The 21,857-nt window shown below is 46.2% G+C and overlaps 1 protein-coding gene across 5 annotated transcripts in view; it reads left to right on the top strand.

The window, feature by feature from the left end:
* LOC111843408 (liprin-alpha-2-like) overlaps positions 1 to 21,857 on the top strand; it is a 252,407-nt gene that overhangs the window by 218,261 nt on the left and 12,289 nt on the right. For 4 of the 5 annotated variants that reach the window (XM_072710196.1, XM_072710195.1, XM_072710197.1 and 1 more), the window contains 18 exons: positions 819 to 920; positions 2,664 to 2,828; positions 3,333 to 3,407; positions 5,962 to 6,072; positions 8,186 to 8,407; positions 8,895 to 9,041; positions 10,614 to 10,748; positions 12,755 to 12,838; positions 13,289 to 13,420; positions 13,637 to 13,699; positions 13,988 to 14,079; positions 15,913 to 16,051; positions 16,576 to 16,793; positions 18,997 to 19,237; positions 20,053 to 20,082; positions 20,235 to 20,365; positions 20,810 to 20,988; positions 21,172 to 21,262. In XM_072710196.1, the coding sequence (XP_072566297.1) occupies positions 819 to 920; positions 2,664 to 2,828; positions 3,333 to 3,407; positions 5,962 to 6,072; positions 8,186 to 8,407; positions 8,895 to 9,041; positions 10,614 to 10,748; positions 12,755 to 12,838; positions 13,289 to 13,420; positions 13,637 to 13,699; positions 13,988 to 14,079; positions 15,913 to 16,051; positions 16,576 to 16,793; positions 18,997 to 19,237; positions 20,053 to 20,082; positions 20,235 to 20,365; positions 20,810 to 20,988; positions 21,172 to 21,262 (2,357 nt within the window). Of the gene's footprint in view, positions 1 to 818; positions 921 to 2,663; positions 2,829 to 3,332; positions 3,408 to 5,961; positions 6,073 to 8,185; positions 8,408 to 8,894; positions 9,042 to 10,613; positions 10,749 to 12,167; positions 12,255 to 12,754; positions 12,839 to 13,288; positions 13,421 to 13,636; positions 13,700 to 13,987; positions 14,080 to 15,912; positions 16,052 to 16,575; positions 16,794 to 18,996; positions 19,238 to 20,052; positions 20,083 to 20,234; positions 20,366 to 20,809; positions 20,989 to 21,171; positions 21,263 to 21,857 lie in introns of all 5 variants that reach the window. The other variant, XM_072710199.1, reaches the window with a different exon arrangement.

The raw sequence follows: 21,857 nt of genomic DNA, 5'->3' as shown, positions 1-21,857 counted from the left end.
TTAACATTAAATTCAAATACAATTATGATTTAATATGTGTTTTATATTGATAGTTACAATCTGTGTTAATAAAGCTTTAAAACTGTCTGTTTTAGCTCTTGTTCTCTGTAATTGTATTCATTTTAGCAGATCTGATTCAGTTCACTGCGCTTAAACAATTAAGTCACTGTACAGCTATAGGGTTGTGGAATTGACATGTACAGTATAGTTAAGTGGTTATTTTTCTGATGTATATAAATAACCGAAATCTGAAGAAGCATAACTTTAATTCATACAGTCATACCTATGATACATACACGTTCATCATAACTGGATCATAACTGGTCAATCGAACTTCATTTACTGGGTATGGGCAGGATCGTTGGTACCAGGGCTGATGGGGGGGGTATACCAATCTCCCCAATAATTAGTTTGGCTTCATCCATCCATACAAGAAAAACAGAACATATCAAAGTCTCTGATGCCACTGGGTCCAGGACTGGTTTAACTGGGATCGCCCTCCGCCCAAGCCTTCGACAACCCTGTGTTTCAAAGCCAGTTTCTCATCACTGCAGTGTATAGGTGAACTTGGATTAATAGTCTTTTAATGGCCCGGAGGGATGATTTCACTTTCCAGGTTCCTTATTTTGTGAAGGAACCTCTGTGAAAGAGTGCTGGTTCTTTAAAAAATGACCCTAAATTATTTTTTGAAGCAGAGGAAGACAAATGTAAGCCTTCAGGGAACTAGTAAGCTTATAAATAGCTAAATCTAAGGTTATAATTCATTACGATGGCAGTGTGGGCCTGATATGGTCGATTATCATGTGTGTCCTCCGTAGGAGTTCGCTGCTCTCACCAAGGAGCTGAATGCCTGCCGGGAGCAGCTGCTGGAGAAGGAGGAGGAGATCTCTGAGCTGAAGGCAGAGCGGAACAACACGCGGGTAAGTACCAGCTAGATGGGCAGCTGGCTGACACCTCACTCCTCACACCTCACTCCTCAGCTCCAGGCTCTTCTGGAGCCAGCTCAGGCAAGCCAATATCTGGCTGATGACCAGGAGCATATCCAGTGAACGTGTCACTACCAGTCTACCAGAGAGACATATCATATTCATCGCCTGTTTTCATTACCGCATCGAGTCTTCTAGGGCCACGACTTCCCAAGGATCGCTGATACAAGTCAGAACGTCCTTTGAGTTGTCTGTTATTGGATTGATTCGTCAGATGGTACGGATGAGATGGAATGATTGCAGGATCCATGCAGAGCTGATAGCCAGTGTTGTATATCTGCAGAGTTTGATTGTCAGTAACGCAGAGGTGACATGCCAGAAGCATAGGAGCAGTTGAGGCATGTTTAGTGATATCACAGAATGGCAGCTAAGTCAGGGAATAGGGCTGAAAATTTGGTTCTGATTGGTTAAACAGCATGAGGCAGTGACAAGGGGTCTCAGTCTGCCCATCATCTGGATGATATACATGGACGGACAGCTTTACAGATCAGTGTGGTGACTTCTAGCGGAATCCATTGCACAACATTTACCATCATGCCGTCGTGACACTTTCTCCATCATGACACTCCTCCTCCAGTGCTGCCCCCTTTATCCATTGTGACACTACTCCTCCAGTTCCATTCCGTTTCTCCAACATGACACTGCTCTTCCAGTGCCGCCCCCGTTCTCTGTCATGACACTCCTCCTCTAGTGCCTTTCCATTTTTCTGTTGTGACTCTCCTCCTCATGCCACCCCATTCCTCCATTGTGCCACCCCATTCCTCCAGTGCCACCCCATTCCTGCAGTGTCACCCCATTCCTCCATTGTGCCACCCCATTCCTCCAGTGTCACCCCATTCCTCCAGTGCCACCCCTCCTCCAGTGCAGCCTATGGCGGGAAGCCTGGGGGCTGCTCTATCACAGGGCACACACACCCACACAGAAAACCCCTAAACACTGAAGGAAGCACCTAGCACATTTTTTAAAGGATTATAGCTAAGTCTGCACATTTAGTGTTTTTAATGAATGCCACAGGAGAGCAGCGCAGCAGAGGGAATGCGGCGGTCGATGTTTCTGCCAGCCTGGCTGTTCCTGTGTAATAGCATGATGTGCATTTTCATCCTGCTACCTCAGGCTCAGTAGCAAGGGTTTGCTGTAGGTCCTGGCAGCCCACTTGTGAAAGCAAATCTCAGGTGAATGTTCTGGTGAATCCCGGGGCTGCCATACCTCTTCTGAGGCTGCATGAAGTTCCCCTTCTGAGATTCGCACGTCTCCACCTCCTGGGTATTGCACAGGCCCAGCCATCTGCTCGCCATCAGCCCGCAGAACATTACCTGTCCAAATTAGACGCTGATCATTTCTGTCTTTCATTCTCAAATGGCTGCAGTATTGTTCAAGACTCTGTAAACAATTTTCCTCCACCAGGTAATAATATATTTTTGAATTATAATATTTACATCAGGGGTCTCCAACTCCGGTCCTGGAGAGCTTTTCTATCCTACCTGGCTTCTGATGAGCCACACTAGTTCTCAGGTAAATACCAGGAGCAGGTGTTGGAGACCCCTGATTTACATGGTATTTGTAAAATTTATTTCCTAGAACTTCTTTCTAGGGGTCAGTAGTCGATATGAAGTGCTGACCGCATGCTGACCATGTGTTTGACCATGCGGCTGAGATTTCTACCCCCCCCCCCCCCAGCTCCTGCTGGAGCACTTGGAGTGCCTGGTGTCCAGACACGAGCGATCGCTCCGCATGACTGTGGTCAAGAGGCAGGCCCAGTCGCCTTCTGGCGTCTCCAGCGAGGTTGAGGTTCTCAAAGCTCTCAAGTCACTGTTTGAACACCACAAAGCACTAGATGAAAAGGTAGGGAAAAGGTCAAAAGCTCTTGTTATACTTCATTGTATGTGTATTTGTGGGTTTAACATTTCTTTAATGTATCATCTGTTTGTTTGTCCGAAAGGACTTTTCAAATGTGATAAAAATGGACTGGTGCAATTTACATAAACAAAGAGCACATAATGCAGTATTTTTTTTTCTAATCATAACTTATGAACTGATGAACCACAGTTATCATGCCCCCAGTGCCAGTGAGTAATTCTAAATGTATATAGGGACACCCCTCCCCCCCCCACACACCCCAATTAGCATTACCCTGACGTTGAAGGGAGACATTATCCAAAACCAAGGGTAAGGAGGCTTCACGGTCCTGGGTATCTGCTTCCGGTCTCCCTTCAGGACCCAGAGGGGACCACGGCAGTTATATAACTGCATTGCTGTCTGTCCTCTGAAGCCCAGCTCTCTTCAGTTTACAGCTGGATGGATTTGGCTCTTCTTTCCCCTGAATTTTGAGTGCACTCTTCTCTTTAGGTGCGGGAAAGGTTGCGGGTTTCACTTGAGAGGGTCTCAGCCTTGGAAGAGGAGTTGACGGCCGCCAATCAGGAAGTAAGGATGGACTGTTTCTTCCTTCTCAGTTGCATGTCTGTCAGTTTCACTTCTCATTTGCTCCCCAGCCCAACCTGATAGGTCTCAGCTGTGGGAGAGGGTAAGGGGAAGCGGATCTGCGCTTTCTGTACCGGCTGCTGGGCCCTGTAAGCCTGCTAACATCCCCGACGTCTCGCGCCTGCACTCTCGTAGCTTACGGCCTGTCTCTGTTATCTGTCTCTCACACACTGCCTTCCGACAGAGGCAAGGTCTCACTTTCTCCCAAATCAAACAGCCCACAAGCAGAATGCAATATCAGGCAGCCATAGTGTTCTTCATCTGCCCAGTTGAGTTTTTAAATCAAGATCCACTAGACTTTTGGGTGAGATCCCGTTTTACTGATATCACCATCCCTGACCTTTTAGATGCAAGTTTGCCATCGGGTGCTTGTTGCTGGACAGGATTATAGGACTCACTGTGCTTCAGAGAAGCTCAGTTCCTGGCGGGTGAATCCACACCGAGCTTTGCGGGGTGATGAGTTAAAGGTCCTGCATCAATCCATAGTGCGGAAGATTGAATAGAACTTGTGCTTCTTTTCTATAGAGTCTTTGGTAGAATCTTGAATATGGACAAAACTTCATATTATAAATGACGCATTTTAAAAATGATATTGTGCAGAGGTAGAAAGTTCAGGTTTGGAAAGTACAAATCCAGGCCAACGATTTTGTTTCAACCAACCCACTGAGTACCCTGTGACTGTGACTCTTTATACTCAACTGGTTAGTTGAAACAAAACCTTGATCGGGATTTATACTTTTTGAACCTGAACTTTCTATCTCTGATATTGTGTTATTTCTACATATAAATGTGTTGAGTGTGAATGAAATATTTCAGTTCCAGTTCAATCCTCTATGTACAGCATGTACTATTGAAATGAGTGTAATACACACTGATTCACAATCAGATTTGGTCTCTAAAGGAACGCAGTGCTGTTTTATTACACCTGTATGGCATGTGATCACATGTGTGAAACCACTGCAAAAATGTAGCCTTCATCACCGCTGTGCTGAGGAACATAATCATTATTATAATCATGAGACCAGTCATGAAGAATTGAACAGAAAAATGTACTGAGAATTGAAATGAAGTAAACATTGTAGACATTCAGAATAAGTACAGTGGTGTCAAGAAGCAGTTTGGCAAAAGTGTAGCGAAATTTCTGCAATAGCATATTAGCCTGAAACGAAGTCTTTACCTGTCCTCATAATCTGAGGAGGGAGAAATGGTACCAACTTTAAAAATGAGTTGATATTTAATTTTTTGCAACAAAAAACAGCCTCAGCCCTATATCTGCATCTGCCACACCACCGTGTTTATAATGACAGCAAATTATGAATTTATGAGCCCTCTCTGATCACCACTAATGCAAAATCAATTGTGCAGCTGGATTGAAGCCACTGCAAAAGCAATTAGGTTTGTGATCCGCGCTACTGACTGCTGACGTCTTCATGAGGCCTGTCCACTGTGTCATTGCACTTTGGAATATAACGTTAGAATTACTGGGATTTATTTTCAGAATTAGCCTGGGGCTTGTCGTACCAGATGACAGCACGTCGCTGCATCTTTGAGCTGTAAACTTTATCAGTAATGGGATGCCTATTGATCTACAGTATGATCGGAGTGGCTTAAGAAGGTCTGATGGCAAACAGACAAAGTGTCTTCCGAAAATGAATGACATCATTGTTTTATTTATGTGGTTTAGATGGAGAAAATGCATTGAAATAGGCAGGATGTAGAAATTGATGGCAAGCTTCAGTCTCCTGCACGAATCCTGTTTTCTGCAGAGGTGTGACACACGTCTCTTTGGCCAGTAGAAAATCTAACGCTGAGAAGCTACGTGAGTGATTCGTGTTGCGCCATATAGACATGCAGGTATTGTGTAACCAGGGAGCGTGTAGACTGCACATTCAAGCCCGACTCCTTGCTGCAGAATTCTTGGGAAAGACATTTAAACTGCATGGGCCTGTTAATATTTCCAGCTGTGAAATGAGCAAAAATTGCTTCAGGTGAAAGTCCTGGCTGAGAAAATGAATTCAAAACAAAGTCCAGTAAACAAGCACTTAAAGGAAACCTACTGCTGTGTTTATTCTCCCTTCAAAGTGACGTTTTCCTGTTGGTTTTACTACCTGGGTCTCCAGCCAAAGATAATGCTCTCGGTAAACACTGTTCGATTCAACAGCTCCTCACAGGCAGCTCAAGTCGAGAAAATCTTAAATGCTGATGTTGTCTGCAATGCATGAATATAAAAGACAGCAAATGTTTTTGGTACGTTCCGGCTGGCTCAAACCAGGAGTTTCACGAGACTCGGTTATCATGATGTTAATCATCCTGAGCATCATGTAAGCATCATGCCTTACCTTGGAGGGACACATGTTATAAGAGAAGTCACCATTACACATGTGAAGAGATGTCTCATTGATGATCTAATGCTACTTGTTGTGTGCTGGGTTTTCCCAGTGTGTCTCCAATTACTGAAATCTGGGTTGGGTCCTTCCTACTAACCCCCCCTCCCCAGATCACAGCCTTACGCGAGGAAAATGCCCGCATCCAGAGGAAAGTGGCATCCGGGGAGGGTGCAGAGGAGCTGCCAGAGAGCGCCGATATCAGCCAGAAGGCGCACAGCAAGGTGGGCCAACCATAACTCGTTCCATGGGTTTACATGGGGAGTTAAAACTGTGGCTTAGAAATACACCATTACTGCCATCTGTATTCCAGACCAAAGTCGAAAGGGTGTGTCAAGCTCATCACTGGCAGCATAAAAGGTGAATGAGACAATACACTATTTAAATGGCAGTCGCCTTAATGAGGTCATTTCCTTTTTCAATAAGCAGCAGAAATCCTGACCCACATTATACATTATACTTAATGAGCCTCAACAAAGGCTTCAAACGCTTGTTTCTTTGGAGCTGCAGTAGGTAAGCTAGTAAAGAAGAAGCAATATTACACCAGGTTTCTCATGCCGGCATGTAGATACAAACTCTGAAATCCTCAGTCTGAAAGCAAAAGTAGCTTTAATTTGACACCACTGCAGGGGTACTCAAGTGTTTTCCAATTCAGTCTTCGGGGACCCGCAGACAGTCCACATTTTTGCTGCCTTCAGATGTGGACTGTTTGGCAAGGAGCTGGGAGGGAGCAAAAACGTGGACCATCTGTGGGACCTTGAGGACTGGGTGGGCATTGCCTAGAAGGTTTCTAATGGCTTTCCAGAGGCAGGTGCACCATCCAGGTTTCGCAAGCAGAATTTGCTCTTTTAGTTCCTTAGTAGAACTTGCAATCATACCTGCACTTCTCTAAATCGCATATAATTATATGTATATAATGTATGTCAGAGTTGGGATTTGTATTTATTTACTATATTTTATGAGATACAGTTTTGGTTTATGTGTACTATTTACATGATTATTATTATTATTATTATTATTATTATTATTATTATTATTATTATTATTATTATTGTTATTATTATTATTATTATTATTATACCCTTCTTTCCTTTTATTATTAAATTGTTGTGTTCATATTGTCCCTGTATGTCTGCACCAATTCCAGCAAGAAAATGTATTAGTTTATGTACTTGAACAGTATAGCAGAAGCAGCTTTAAGCAGAAGTCCTCGTCCATCACTCTCAGACAGCATCAGCATCTTCTCCTGAATCCAGACATAGAAGCTTGCTCTGGTCCATCCCAGTCCTTCTCAGGAAGCGTCATTGACCAGACTGTGGAACCAACCAATCTCAGCTGGCCCAGATGGGTCATCATATAGGGAAAACCCAACAGGGTCCTACCAGGTTTCACAAAATGCACCCAGAAAACAATTAACTGGTTAACTAAAGTACTAAAGCTGGATAAATATGACACCTGATTTAGAGACACCAGCTGGGAGCTCAGAATTACAAACCATGGGGGCAAGAATCTTCACTGATTATCTTCAGACTGCATTATAGCCATGCCTGTAATGACAGTGACAATGAGGTAGCTATGGTCTATCGTCAGCCCACAGCTCCCCGGAGCCTCTTTTATACACTCATCCTCAGTCTTTACTTCACCAAAGTAAGCACAGATGGATTGTTAACATCTGTAGTGGAGGGAATTATCCAAGAAAAGAAACCCCTTGTTAATGCGAAAGGCAGGAAATTGTGTCTGCAAGCAAGGCCTCCCAACTGGAGCTAAATAAGGCTGCAGACTAATGCAGGAATCCAATTGTGCTCAGCAACCATTTTTTGCAATTTGCATATAATATCCCTTCCAAGGTGTGATTCCCGTGTTTGCTTGTCAGAAGCTGTTAGAGAAGTAATACACATTGTTAAGATGATACTGGGCTTGTAACCACAAAAAGCGTTTAGGTTTAAAGTTTTAAAATTCTGCTGAAAATTATTCTTTTATTTACAGGTATTTATGAGGCAATCATTCATACAATATAATGTTGTCACTGTTTTTGCTCTTGACTTTAATTAACCTTGGAAGGAAGCAGGAACCTGGATCTTTTTCTGTAAACATTTATGGGCCTTGCCTCACTAGGAAATATTATATCTTAATATAATCCCTATTGTTCTTCTTTATGATAAGTGGACCATATAAATAAATGACAAAATGATCTCCTTAAATAACACTGACTTCCTGATAGTTCTTACCCTGCTGAGGCAGTAATAAGATCGTATAGCTCTTACCCGCAGCTCGGGGTGTAAGACGCGTGTCCTCTGGCTGCTCAGACGCTCAGGCCTTCCGTCTATCTGTGCCCAGCGTCTGTCCAATGGCGCCATGGAGACCGTCAGCGAGGCCAGCCAGGTGCTGGAGCTGCAGGAGCTGCTGGAGAAGCAGAACTACGAGCTGGCCCAGATGAAGGAGCGCATGTCCTCGCTGGCCTCGCGCGTGTCCGAGGTGGAGCAGGAGCTGGAGACGGCCCGCAAGGATCTAATCAAGTCCGAGGAGATGAACAACAAGTACCAGAGAGACATCAAGGAGGTGGCTGTTTCGCTGATAGTATTGTCACTCGTTTGAGTGGCTACTCTTTATAACTGAAGAGCAGATGTCAAAACTCACTCATTCCATGGCATATGTGGATGAGATAAGTTCTCAAGTAAATATGAGGAGTTTTTGGAAATCTTAAGATTTTGGTTTTGGTTCCATAGCCTATGATGAGAAAACCTGACTTCAGGTCATTAGGTCAAAAACAACAAAAGTCAATGAAGAGTCAATCCAGCCAGCTGATTATAAATATATCATGAATATCATGTGCCGCTATGGTAGCATCGCATTGCAAGTTAAAGATGGCTGATCTTCGGGGTTTGAAAAAAATAAATAAATCAGCCAATTTTTCAGGCTTTTTGTGGGGGGGGCATTTTAGGAGAGGATCGCAAAGTACTATTTTATTGTGAGTTATTCTATGTGCGTGGGGAGGGGCGATGGACGTGGACGCACATCCGTGACATCAGGTGGTGCAATCGTTCAGGCCATGTGTCAGAAGGAGGACATGGAAGAGCGCATCGTCACCCTGGAGAAGCGCTACCTCAGCGCCCAGCGGGAGTCCACCTCACTGCACGACATCAGTGACAAGCTGGAGAATGAGCTGGCCAACAAGGAGGCTTTCTTGAGACAGGTGAGGAGGCCCCAGTACTTTGCTCAGAAAGCCATAGACTCAGATAAGGTCTTCTTTTTTTTGGGGGGGGGGGGGTGTTCTCCAAGGATCGTTTATCTATTGAAGGCCCCAACGGCTTCAGAACATGTCACTGAACCAGGTGCCGTTGCTTGTTGCCATGCCAACAAACATGGGCCGCACACTGGATATATTTCAAGCAGAGGCGCTCCGGGGTCTGGTAGTCCCCCGGGTCTCCTGAAGGTGCTTGTTCAAGAGCCACGGAGCCCCTACTTGCTACACGCACTGATTAAATAGGATTTTGTATGATTAGTGCAGCTAACCAGTGCCGCGGAAACCGGCACATCTGTCCCCGGCGCAGCGGTTGCCTAGCAGTCGCCGGAAAAGGGAAGGAGATTCCTGACATCAAACGCTGCAGGGTGTTTGATGAGAAGCGTATCACAGAGCTTAACAAGCTTTGAGATGTTGATTAGTCTCATTGCCAAGAGTTGGAGGGAAAAAGTAAAAAAAAAAAATCTATTAGGCATCATCCATAGATGCAGAAATCAGTGAAGAGAGAGCTAGAATTTGTGCAGCATGTCCAACCCACCCACTCCAAGAGATAAACTTGCTCATTCCACCTACACGATAATAAAACAAAATACAATTAATAAAATAAAAATCTTCTATTATTTATATCTGTTGAATTGCCTGTATACTGCAGTTATTTTATTTTATTTGCTTTTGAAAAGACTGTCCCAGAGTGCAGTGCTACTTTGGGAATCCCTTCAGAACAGACACAATGTAATTTTCAGTCACTATTTGATTTGACCACATTAATCACAAGTGTGATTGTCTTGCATGCAACCACACTTCACTGCACTGCAAGTTCTAAAATGCTCAGTACAATGGATATTGTTAGAACCAGAATGAGTGTGATTACCATTTAGGTTTCACTTGGGTAGTTCTTCCCATAAACCCCTGCTATAGTTACACAGGTATTATGAAACCTGCTGTTTTCATGGCAATTTTTTATTGTTTTCTCTTATCATTACAGTATCAGCTTTAGATGAAACCGCAGGCATACTCAGAGATTATTCTTCTTTCTCCATTGTTCATCCTGACTACAGTTACATTACAGTTACGTGTTAAGGGCTGGGTGTATGCACGCTACAATTACAGTGTGCACTGGGTTTACATTTCATACAAACAGTATAACCAGTGAAAACTTACTTTGACTTATTCGTACAAGAACTCACACTGATAAGTAGATCAAATGAAAATTTGATCAGTAGTGACTAAATACTAATGATGAGATCAAAGGATTGTCATGCTTAAATTTAATTTTACTTTTAAGTCAAGTGTCAAGTCAATTGGGTCTTTATTTTTTTACCATCTACATATAATCCACAGCATACAGTGGCCCAAAATAACGTTCTCCTGGACCACTTTCTCTGGTCTTGGTCTTGGTCTTGACTCGGTCTTTAATCAGACTCAATATAGGTGTTCTTCTCCCTATCACTACTAGAGCATTTCTTCAAGGTTGTGCAACCACCTTAGTTGGAACAGGAGTAAACTCTCCCCATCCATCTGCAGATGGAGGAGAAGAACCGGCAGCTGCAGGAGAGGCTGGAGCTGGCTGAGCAGAAGCTGCAGCAGACCATGAGGAAGGCGGAGACGCTGCCCGAGGTGGAGGCTGAGTTGGCCCAGAGGATAGCGGCCCTCACCAAGGTAACAGCTCCCTCCCTCTTCTAGTTAAAGTCATGTGACCACAGGCCTGTTCCCATGGAAGGTGACCATGTTCATTTTGATTCTGTCATGTCTCTGTTCCAAGAAAGAAGTGTAGCCAGCTGATATTCTCTTACCTAATATCTCAGCAGCTGGTCTAATAAGGTAACAGAGTCCACATCATTTCATCAAGGAGAAACTTCAGGCTGTCCTTAGGACAGTGTTTTCCAACCCAGTCCTCGATGACCCCCAGACAGTTCACATACCATTAGCTGGGAGCTGGGAGCTGGGAGGGTACAAATATGTAATGACTGCAGGGAAATAAAATAACGCATCTCATTTTACACTCGCACAGAGGATATATTTTTGAAAACTTAGAGACGTATAAGATTGTTTAATGAGTGTCAGGTCTGCATTGCACCAGGGTAAGTGGGACTGTACTGTACAGGACCTGCGATCTTCACATGGCATATCTGATGTCAGGTGGCTGCATGTGGCATCTGTGGCCCTGATTGGTTTGTGCTGACCACGGGGCCCTGTCATGTGACTGTGGTCACTCTCCCACGTCACACACACGCATAGGCTGCCCAGTGTTTACATTGTGAAGCACTGGTGTCACTTAACAATGGAAATATAACCAACTGCCTTCTGGCTGTCATATGATTTTTTTCCCCAGTAATATGAATATAGTTAAAATTAATTTTTGCTAATCGACTCAGTGTCTTAAAGGCTAAGAACCGTACCAGACACACACATGTGGGCTAAAGACTCGCCTTCACTATCAGATGGAATGATACCTGCTTTATCAGCAGAGTAACACACATACATGCATATCATTCCCATCTGTATGATTTTTTTAATTTAGTTTTTATCTAGTTTTAGCTTTCCCCACTTGGATTTATTCCTAACAATAATTTAAGATTTTGTATATGCATGATCTATCAGAGACCACACAGTGCTTGTCTGCCTATCCGTCTCTCTGTCCATCTGTCCGTCTGTCCATCCGTTTGCCCGTCTGTTTGTCTGTCTCTGTCTGTCACTATGTCCTTCTGTCCGTCCATCTGTCTGTCCATCCGTCCGTCTGTCTGTCCATTTGTCTCTCTGTCTGTCTCTGTCCGTGTCTGTCTGTTTGTCCGTCCGTCCGTCCGTCTGTCTGTCCATTTCTCTCTGTCTGTCTCTGTCCGTGTCTGTCTGTTTGTCCGTCCGTCCGTCCGTCTGTCTGTCCATTTGTCTCTCTGTCTGTCTCTGTCCGTGTCTGTCTGTTTGTCCGTCCGTCCGTCCGTCCGTCTGTCTGTCCATTTGTCTCTCTGTCTGTTCGTCCATCTGTCTGTCTGTTCGTCCGTCTGTCCGTCCATCCGTCTGTTCTCCGTTCTGACTCTCGCATTTGTCCCTCTCCTCTCCCCCTGCCCCCCGGCCGGTTAGTCTGACTCAGGCTCCTCTTCCTCTGCTGATGATTATCAGTATGTTATGGAAGCTAAACTCCAAGACATGACCTCCATCCTTAGGAAGGTAGCTGCACAGGACTTTGCTTACTGTTGCTAATTAAGAATCCATCAGACGTTTGCCCGCCCCTGCCCCCGTTTTTATTTCTGTTTGCCGAAGCCGAGCCCCTCCATGGTCTCCTGCTTCCTCCAGCTTGTGTGTGTCCGTCTCTGTGGAAAGAGGGCAGGTTTGTGTTGGATCTGTGGGGACGTTGCATGACACTGGCTGGTTGACACTCGAAGCCCGTAGCTTCCTCCGACCCGTAAGCAGACCTCCGCAGCCGATGCACCTGTAGCCATGTGGTCTGGCTGACCCCCCCCTTCCGGTCCGGCTGACCCCCTCCCCCCCTTGCGATCCAGCTGAGCCCCCAGCCTCGTGGAGCTTCAGCTGGCCGAGACCTAGTCGCTTGGCTTGTCTCTCCTGTCGCCTCCTTGCCTGCGCTCCCATCACCGACGCGGCTGCTAAACGGTGGACCCAACCCACCCACCCCCCCGCCCCCCCTCCCCTCTGCTCTCTCCCTCTGCCAGGCGGAGGAGCGGCACGGGAGCATCGAGGAGCGCATGCGGCAGCTGGAGGGCCAACTGGAGGAGCGCAACCAGGAGCTGCAAAGAGTGAGTTGCCGGGAAGCGTGCCTCTCCCCCCCCCTCCCCCTCCCCTCCCCCACCCACCTGAACAGGGCCGGGAAGGCCGCCTGGCTGCATGGCAGAAGCACGCTAGTGCTCTCCACCTGTTCCTCACAGGTCCGGGCATGGCTTGTGAGCTCTTCCTGCATTGGGCCACAGGGAGGCGCTCACATTCAGGGTGGAAAACTCCCGTCTTCCAGAGCCCAATTCTTCCGGTTCCTCTTCTCAGTTTCCTGTCTGATGTCATTTCTTCACATAAGACTAGCTAACTCCAGGTTTTCTAGGTCTAAATTGGTAGATCCTACAGCCCCTGAGGACTGGAGTTTGAAACCCCTCGCCCCTGGCTATCGTTCAGCTCTCAGTACGCAAGGTCAATGACGTCCAGTACGTTACCGCACTTTCACTTGGGGTGGGGTGGGTTTGGGTGGGGGTCGCCAGGCCCGGCAGAGGGAGAAGATGAACGAGGAGCACAACAAGCGTCTGTCGGACACCGTGGACCGGCTGCTGACCGAGTCCAACGAGCGACTGCAGCTCCACCTGAAGGAGAGGATGGCGGCCCTGGAGGAGAAGGTGAGCCATAATGGGCCTGCAGCGGGGGGCGGGGGGGGGGGGGGGGGGCTGTCCGTCATCTGCAGCCATGCGCTTAACAATGCACATAAAAAGCAGAAGAGAGGCTGCAACTCTAAGTGGACGTAAAAACGCATGGGGCAGATTTACGAGCCCATCATTTTGTCTAGATTGGAAATGTCTGCTACCCCCCAACGCCTCCCCTCCCCCGTGCCCCAGAATGTCTTAATTCAGGACTCGGAGAACTACAGAAAACAGCTGGAAGATTCGCTCCATGAAAAAGTAGGTTTACGTTGGACATTTTAAGTATTTTGCTTGTCATATTAGAGTTATTAGTGAAATTATCATTTTGGCACTGATTAGAGTGTTTGTAGTAGCAAGAATCACATAAGCAAGACCTTAACGTGCATGTAGGAAATTATATATTCACAGTTACATTTACTTGGCCGACACTTTCGTCCAAAAGTACATGCAAGTGAGGCATTTAAAACATTCTACAGGACTGTTGCTTATCATAGTTTAACTTAATCTGTAATCTTAACCTGAACCTATTCTGCTAACCTCCAAAAGTCTCAGCTGGCTGAAGAGATGGAGAAGCTGAGGTCAGAGCTGGACCAGTACAAAATAAGGGCTGGGTCACTTACGGAACAAACCTTGTCACGGTAATCAAAGCTCTAAGCTGTACCGAAATGAGCTGGTTTGTATGAATGTGTGGCTACATAATAATACAATATTTTTATGACAATTGAGTCCAAAGCCTTTTGGAAAATTTGTATTATAATTGTAACAATTGCAATGTACACCGATCAGCCGTAACATTATAACCACTGACAGTTGAAGTGAATAACATTGTCTCATTATAATGGCACCTGTCAAAGGTACCATTATACAGTATATTGGGCAAGAGAATGAACAGCCAGTTCCTGAAGCTGGTGTGTTGGAAGCAGGAAAAAATGGCAAGAATAAATATCTGAGCAGCTTTGACAAGGGCCAAATTGTGACAACAATGGCAGGTCCTGTGGCGTTCTCCCAGAATGCAGTGGTCAGTACCCATCAAACGTGGCCCAAGGAAGGCCAACCGCTGAACTGGCATTGGGGTGACGGGGGCCCAAGGCTCACTGGTGCTCATGGGGAGCGAAGGCTGTCCTGTCTAGTCTGATCCCACAGGAGAGCTACTGTAGCACAAATTGCTGAGAAAGTTAATGCCGGCTGTGACAGAGAGGTCAGAACACAGAGTGCATCACAGCCTGCTGTGTATGGGGCTGCATAGCCGCACACCGGTCAGAGTGTCCATGCTGACCCCTGTCAACACCGAAAGCAGCGACAATGGACAGGTGAGAGTCAGAACTGGACCGTGGAGCAACAGAACATCATTACATTATTACATCTGTTACATCATGTGGACGGTTGGATACGCCTGCATCCTTTACCTGGGGAGAGATGGCACCAGGGTGCACTATGGGAAGAAGGCAAGCTGGCAGAGGAAGTGTGCTGGTCTGGGAAATGTTTTGCTGGGATACCTTGGGTCCTGGCATTCATGTGGATTGTATTTCTCAATGGCAGTGGCCTCTTTCACCAGGATAATGCGCCCAGCCACACTGCAAAAATTGCTCATGAGTGGTTTGAGGGACATGAGAAGGAGTTCCAGGTGTTGACTTGGCCCCCAAATTCCCCAGATCGCAATTTGATCGAGCATCTGTGGGACAAACAAGTCCGATCCTTGGAGGCTCCACCTCGCTGCCAACGTTGTGGTGCCAGACGCCACGGGACGCCTTCAGAGGTCGTGTGGAGTCCATGCCCTGATGGGTCAGAGCTGTTTTGGCAGAACAAGGGGGACTTAACTCAGTATTAGTCAGGTGGTTAATTTAATAACTTAAATGTTATGGCTGACTGGTGTATTTCTATATAATCAACTGTGAAGAAAATTAAAGAAAAGTATTATTTGAGTTCATGCAACTACTCATTAGCTCAAATTCACTACAAATTAAAATGAGCTCATCTGTTGTTGACTCTGCAAGGTATTTTGTGATAGTGTATTAATACTATGAGTCTATGAGCATAACTTTAGATAACAGCTATAGTGTATTTATTTTGATTAATATAAGGCAATAACAATAATTTTTGCTAGGTGAGATAATTACTAATCACAAACGACTGAATCCATTTCCTTAATCCAAAAGTAGAAGATAATTCTGTCATTTGATTTGACTTAAATTAGTGTCCTTTTCAGGAGTTCATGAAAGCACATCAGTAAGGGAGAGATGAGTGAAGTTGTTTTTTATGAGTTTTTTTTGGCAGCGTTTCCCAATCTGTTCCTAAGGGACCCACAGACTGTGCACATTTCTGCTCCCTCCCTGCTGGAGAAAAAATGTGGATCTTCTGGCAGGTATCTCAGAGGAAGGGAAAATGTTGACTGGCTGTCCCCATAGACAGGGTTGGGAAACACTGCCTTGCTGCAATATGGTACAAATATTTAACCAGCTCTTCCGGCTCAGGTCTCACCTGGACACGTCCACGGATCTGCGGTTCTCCCTTGGCTCTCTGGCCGACACGCAGTCTGAGCACTACAGGTCGGCCAAGGCGGCCCGCAGGTCGAGAAGAGGCCGTTTGGGCCTCCACAGAGACGAGCCACAGGTCAGCGTTGAAGTAGATGGGGGGGCCTGTGCACTACAGCGGGTGATGCATGGATGTTAGTCACAGAGCACGCAGTTGCACTGACTGCACTGTATAGGCCAGTGTTTCTCGGTCCAGTTCTCAGGGATCCCCAGATAGTCCATGTTTTTTCTCCCATCCAACTCCCAGTACATCTGGGACTTTCTGGGGATTCCCAAGGACTGGGCTGACAATCACTGGTGTGGGCTATCCTAAGCTATCCAGCCTAATTCCTTTACAAGGCAGGGATGATTCTAAGATTTTATTTGAGGTGGGAGGCATAAGAGGGGCCATAATTCATGCAGAGGGGCCAACCTTATTAGCCAATGATATGTTTCGAATCGGTGAGTGATGGCAGGGGGCAGACTGGGGGCGAATCAGCTTTGGTGTACCGCTAATGGCCCCACCCCTGTATACACCCCTGGCACTAATGTAACCACAGCGTTCCCGTAGCCCCCTCCTGGGCACGGACCCTCTCTCAAGGCCCCTCTCTCATCCCACCACAGGCCAAGTCACTGGGAGAGCACGAATGGCGGGCGCAGCAGCTGGGGGTCCTGGGCACGCACACTTTTGAGAGCGACACGGAGATCTCGGACATCGACGACGACGATCGCGACACCCTCTTCAGCTCGATGGAGCTGCTGTCCCCTGGTGGGCATTCGGATGCTCAGACCCTCGCCATGATGCTGCAGGAGCAGCTGGATGCTATTAACAAGGAAATCCGGTTAGCATTCGGGGGTGGGGGAGGGGGGAATGCTGCCACCTAGTGGTCTCTCTGTCACAGCCAGTTCAGGGACGTTACTTATTAATTCAATACCACTGACCTTTTATCTGGTTAAAAAACATGGTCCTTATAACAAGAACTTTCTCAAGTTCTTTTTGAGGCACAGAACAAAGAAAGCGATAATATCTTTGTTTTCAGTTTAATGCCTGACTTGTTTTTTTTCCATTCCATCCATTTTTAATTGAGTGAAACCTGCTTATCTCCTGAATATATATTGAAAAACTTAGGGCTGTGTTATTACTATAAATGCAAATATCAACGGATTTCCAGAGAAAGCAGACCATAATAATTAATTTTAGCCTGCTTCCTCCCACTGCAGACATCTTAAACGCATTGTTCGGTCTCCTGCCTGGGGATCCCAGGCGTGTAATCTAGTTAACAAGTCGCTAATCGGCCATGTGCTCGGTCATCTTGAATCAGACGCACCGCTCTGAGGAACTGAAATCCGATGGGCCAAGTCGAGAGGGTGGTTAATCGGGGGTTTCGGCTCTCTGTGAACCACGGACCCCGAGACCACAGGAATGTGGGTACGCTGCTTCAGTCGAGACTCGAATAAGCTGAATCGCCTCTAAGCCTTCCAAGCGGAAAGATCCGCATAATGCAGGAAACATACGCACTGTCAGTAACAGGCATGCAAACCACAAATGGGGAAAGGGTAAAAGTAAGCAATGGGAGAATGGTAAAAACGACCAATGGGAGATGGGTAAAAGTAACCAGTGAGACAATGGTAAAAACGACCAATGGGAGATGTGTAAAAGTAACCAGTGAGAGAATGGTAAAAACGACCAATGGGAGATGTGTAAAAGTAACCAGTGAGAGAATGGTAAAAACGACCAATGGGAGATGGGTAAAAGTAACCAGTGAGACAATGGTAAAAACGACCAATGGGAGATGGGTAAAAGTAACCAGTGAGAGAATGGTAAAAACGACCAATGGGAGATGGGTAAAAGTAACCAGTGAGAGAATGGTAAAAACGACCAATGGGAGATGGGTAAAAGTTGTTCCTGAACACTTCCACTCACAGTTGACCATGGAATATCTAACAGGGAAGAAATATCACGAAATGACTTATTGCAAATTGGCATCCTATGACAGTACCACGCTTGAATTCAATGAGCTCTTCAGAATGACCCATTCTGTCACAAATATTTGTAAACATGACTGCAAGGCTGGGTGCTTGATTTTATACACCTGTGGCAATGGGTTTGAATGAAACAATGAAATCAATGATTTCAAGGTGTTTCCCAATACTTTCGTCGATATAAATTACCGAACGGGAAAATTTTAAAAGTAACCAATGGGAGAAGAGTAAAAGTGACCAATGTCAGAAGTGACAAACCATAATGACTGACAGCACATAATCCTACCAACCGCAGGCATCGCTGTAGTACACCAGAATTTCTTAGTGACATGATTTAAATGTCATTCTGTGTTGGTCATGAAAATTGACAGCATACTACAAAACACAAGTAATTCTGAGTAACACGTCTTAAGTGTCATTCCATGCTGGTTGTGAAAAATGACAGCACTGTACAAAATATGAGCATTTCTGAGTAACGTGACTTAAATACTCTTCCATGATGGTCCTGAAAAACCTGCCTCTAAATGGTAGCTCTGGTGTCTTACAAACAAGCATCCCAGCTGACAGACAAGAGGACTCTTTTAAGTACTGGAAGAGCATGAAAGAACCAGGACACCCATGAAAACTCAGTAGCACATAAATAGATACCTTATGGCCAGAGTGTTTACAGAAACAAAAGATCACCTTGGGATGTCTGAAACTTCCGTATGAAACTCCACATTAGCATAATTATTGCAGTGCCGGTGTCTGCTTTGGGCGTCTGAAAGCTGCGAGACCAGGTTTGAGCTATAAATGTGAGTTCTTGGGATCCTAGGGAAGCTTGTTCTGGCTTTTTTCCCCCCTTTTAATTGGGGTCCCACAGGAAAATCCCATTAAGACTGTGGACTGTAATTCCTGTAAGAATTAAGGAAAAGGAGACTATTAAACAAAGGCTACCATTCAGTTTTCTGCCAGTTCCGGTGTTTTCTAGAGGGATTGAGAGATACCCAGATGTTGGAAATTCCCCCAGTCAGCTTACTGCTGCTTTATACCCCAAACCCCCTCCCCCCCACCCACCTGCAGGCTCATCCAGGAGGAGAAGGAGTCAACGGAGCTCCGGGCAGAGGAGATCGAGAGCCGTGTGGCCAGCGTTAGCCTGGAGGGTCTGAACCTGGCCCGCGTGCACCACCCGGGAATGTCCCTCACTGCTTCGGCCACCGCCTCCTCCCTGGCCAGCTCCTCCCCCCCCAGCGGCCACTCCACCCCCAAACACACTCCCCACAGTCCCGCCCGCGACATGGAGCGCATGGGCGCTATGACGCTGGTGCGTTGGGTTCCGCCCCGCTCTCGTTTACTGAGCGACCACGAGACTTTTTCAGACGAGTCCTTTAGGAGAGCTTTAGTGAAGACAGCCTTTACATGGCAGCCAGCGGATTAACGATGCCTTAACGATGTGGGCAAGTGCCCAGAGGATTCAGAGTTTAAAGTTAAACTAATACTGAGGCCTGCCACTTTAATTGCCGCTGCTGCTCTGTTCTGTATCAGTAACTATCATACCAGGTGGTGGACAAAATGTGCCTGAGAATTGGTAGCAGTGTCCTACTTGAACTAGCTTCCCCTACTGGCCAAAGAACTAGGATGGGGGGGGGGGGTGCTTGTCCCAGGTAGGCCACCACTTCCAGTTCTTAGACTTGTTTTGTCCATCACCTGGTATGATATGTTTTCCATCCATCCATATTCTGTAACCGCTTATCCTCCAGCCCATCACAGGGCACACACACACACACACACACACACATCTACAGGCAATAACTCCCAAAAACGAGGTGTGAAGCAACAGTGCTAACCGCTGTGCCAACTTGCATCTGGAAAAGATATCTGTTTCTGATTGAAGTCACAGATCTGTCACAGTTATCAAAGAAAGAAGTGGTAGTGTGGTCTATACCACCAGTGACCCGCCTACAAGTCAACCATGCTCCATCGGTCTCTACAGTGGAGTCTGCAGCTGTGTCTATGCTAATTCGATCACCACGGGTTCATGGAATTTTAGCATTTTGCCTCTGTCTCCTTATAGCTTCTTATGGAACATGTTTTTCTTGTAGAATGACAGCTCTGTTCTCCTTCCTTTCATCCCTACAGCCCAGCGATTTGCGGAAGCACAGGAGGAAGGTACTGGCCCGCTGCACAAATGGTGTTTATAGTAAAGTGGATCGCTAGCGCTGCCACGCATTCGTCCATGACGCGTTTCGGGGGTCGTCTTTGTCTTGAAAGTGTCACAAAGGGACATTTCAGCGTCAACCCATTTTGGGTTCCCTCCTCAGATCGCAGTGGTGGATGAGGACGGCCGAGAGGACAAGGCCACCATCAAGTGCGAGACTTCCCCGCCATCGACCCCACGCCAAGTGCGGATGACCCACACGCTACCTGGCTCCTCTCACAGCGACCCTCGCGGGTGAGTCTGGGGGTTTCACCTAAAACATACACAGATGTCACTCCTTGCTAGAGCATTCTCAACAGTACATGGATAGGCTGTCTGGGACCTTCCAGGAGATGCATGAAAAGCTGAAGGTGATTCAGACGCGATGTGGGGAGATATGGTTTTATTCAAGTTCATTTATCATCGTTTACTCTCTATACCCATTTTGCATTCCCGTAGTATCATGATTTCTCACTCGGTGTTGGCAGGAAAACCTTATTTTGTCATATTATCTGAATAATAAAATACCACAGTGACATTTGCTCTTAATGTCTCAGATAAGATGTCTTCTTCCTGAAGAATGTATTGGGTGAAGCTCACTGGTGTGTAATTAGCACGTTGTCTGCCTGGGTAGGTGAAGCTCGGGGGTTATTAAATGTGAGCCTGTGTGTCTCCTTGTTCTCCTGTATCTCCTTGCAGCCTGACCATTGGCATGGAGGCCGAGGTCAGTGCCCTCAGCAGTGTCACCAGCAGCCAGGACTCCCTTCACAAGCAAACCAAGAAGAAGGGCATCAAGTCCTCCATCGGAAGGCTCTTCGGCAAGAAGGAGAAGGGACGACTGGGCCTGCTGGGCAAGGAGTTGGGTGGTCCCGGTGCAGGTAGGGGGCCACTTCCATTTCTCAGACTCTTTTTTCCATCACCCAGTACGATAAATTTGGGAAAAGATGTGTCACGATTTTTTCAGTCCATTGCAGTCAATCATGAAGATTTTGACTTAGAACTCAACCAACTCAACACCCACCGAAATGCAACGATAATGCATTTCTGTCTCTTCCTGACAGGAGTGATGTTAGATCCGGAACTGACAGGTCAGGACCTTGCGATGGGGAAGCTGGGCACCCAGGCAGAGAAGGACAGGAGGCTGAAAAAGAAGTAAGCACAATCTCTCACATCTACACTCATCTCAACCTAACATTCAGACTTCTCTGGTCATTGGAGGTGGTTTCGATGACTGTCACGGCAGCTTGATGCATGGCAGTCTGTGCAGTCTGAGAGCTCGGTCACTGTTGCTGGCAAAGATCGTGAGGGATTTTTGGTTAATCTTTTAAGGAGTCACAAGGGCTTGATCTGGCGCTGAAGTAGAGAGGCACCGTCCTGTTAGGGGAAAGGAACATCTCCTGGTTATTAGATTGCTTCCTTCTAGGTCTCTGCGACAGGACCCCATAGCAGTATGGTTAGAGACCACACCCCCAGACACATAAAAGCTCTGGTGTGTCTACTGTGAATGGAATGAACCCCCCCCGCTATCTGTAGGTTCCAGCTAAGTCACAGATATTACTTCACCCCTTACACTGAAAAAAAGAATCCATAATTAAGATTTAAATAAAGCCTTGGGTTGGATCTATTTTTTAAATATCACCTATGCTGTAAGACACAAGCCACAATTTTTTGCAAATGATTGATCTGAGCAGGGGAATCTCTGTAGGAGATGCAGAACTCAAGGGCTGAGCTTAATGCAGCTAGTCGA

The sequence above is a fragment of the Paramormyrops kingsleyae genome, chromosome 3 (genome assembly GCF_048594095.1).
Source record: "Paramormyrops kingsleyae isolate MSU_618 chromosome 3, PKINGS_0.4, whole genome shotgun sequence".
Taxonomy (NCBI): domain Eukaryota; kingdom Metazoa; phylum Chordata; class Actinopteri; order Osteoglossiformes; family Mormyridae; genus Paramormyrops; species Paramormyrops kingsleyae.
The sequence above is the reverse complement of the archived record's forward strand: the minus strand, read 5'-3'. Positions and strand labels throughout refer to the sequence as shown.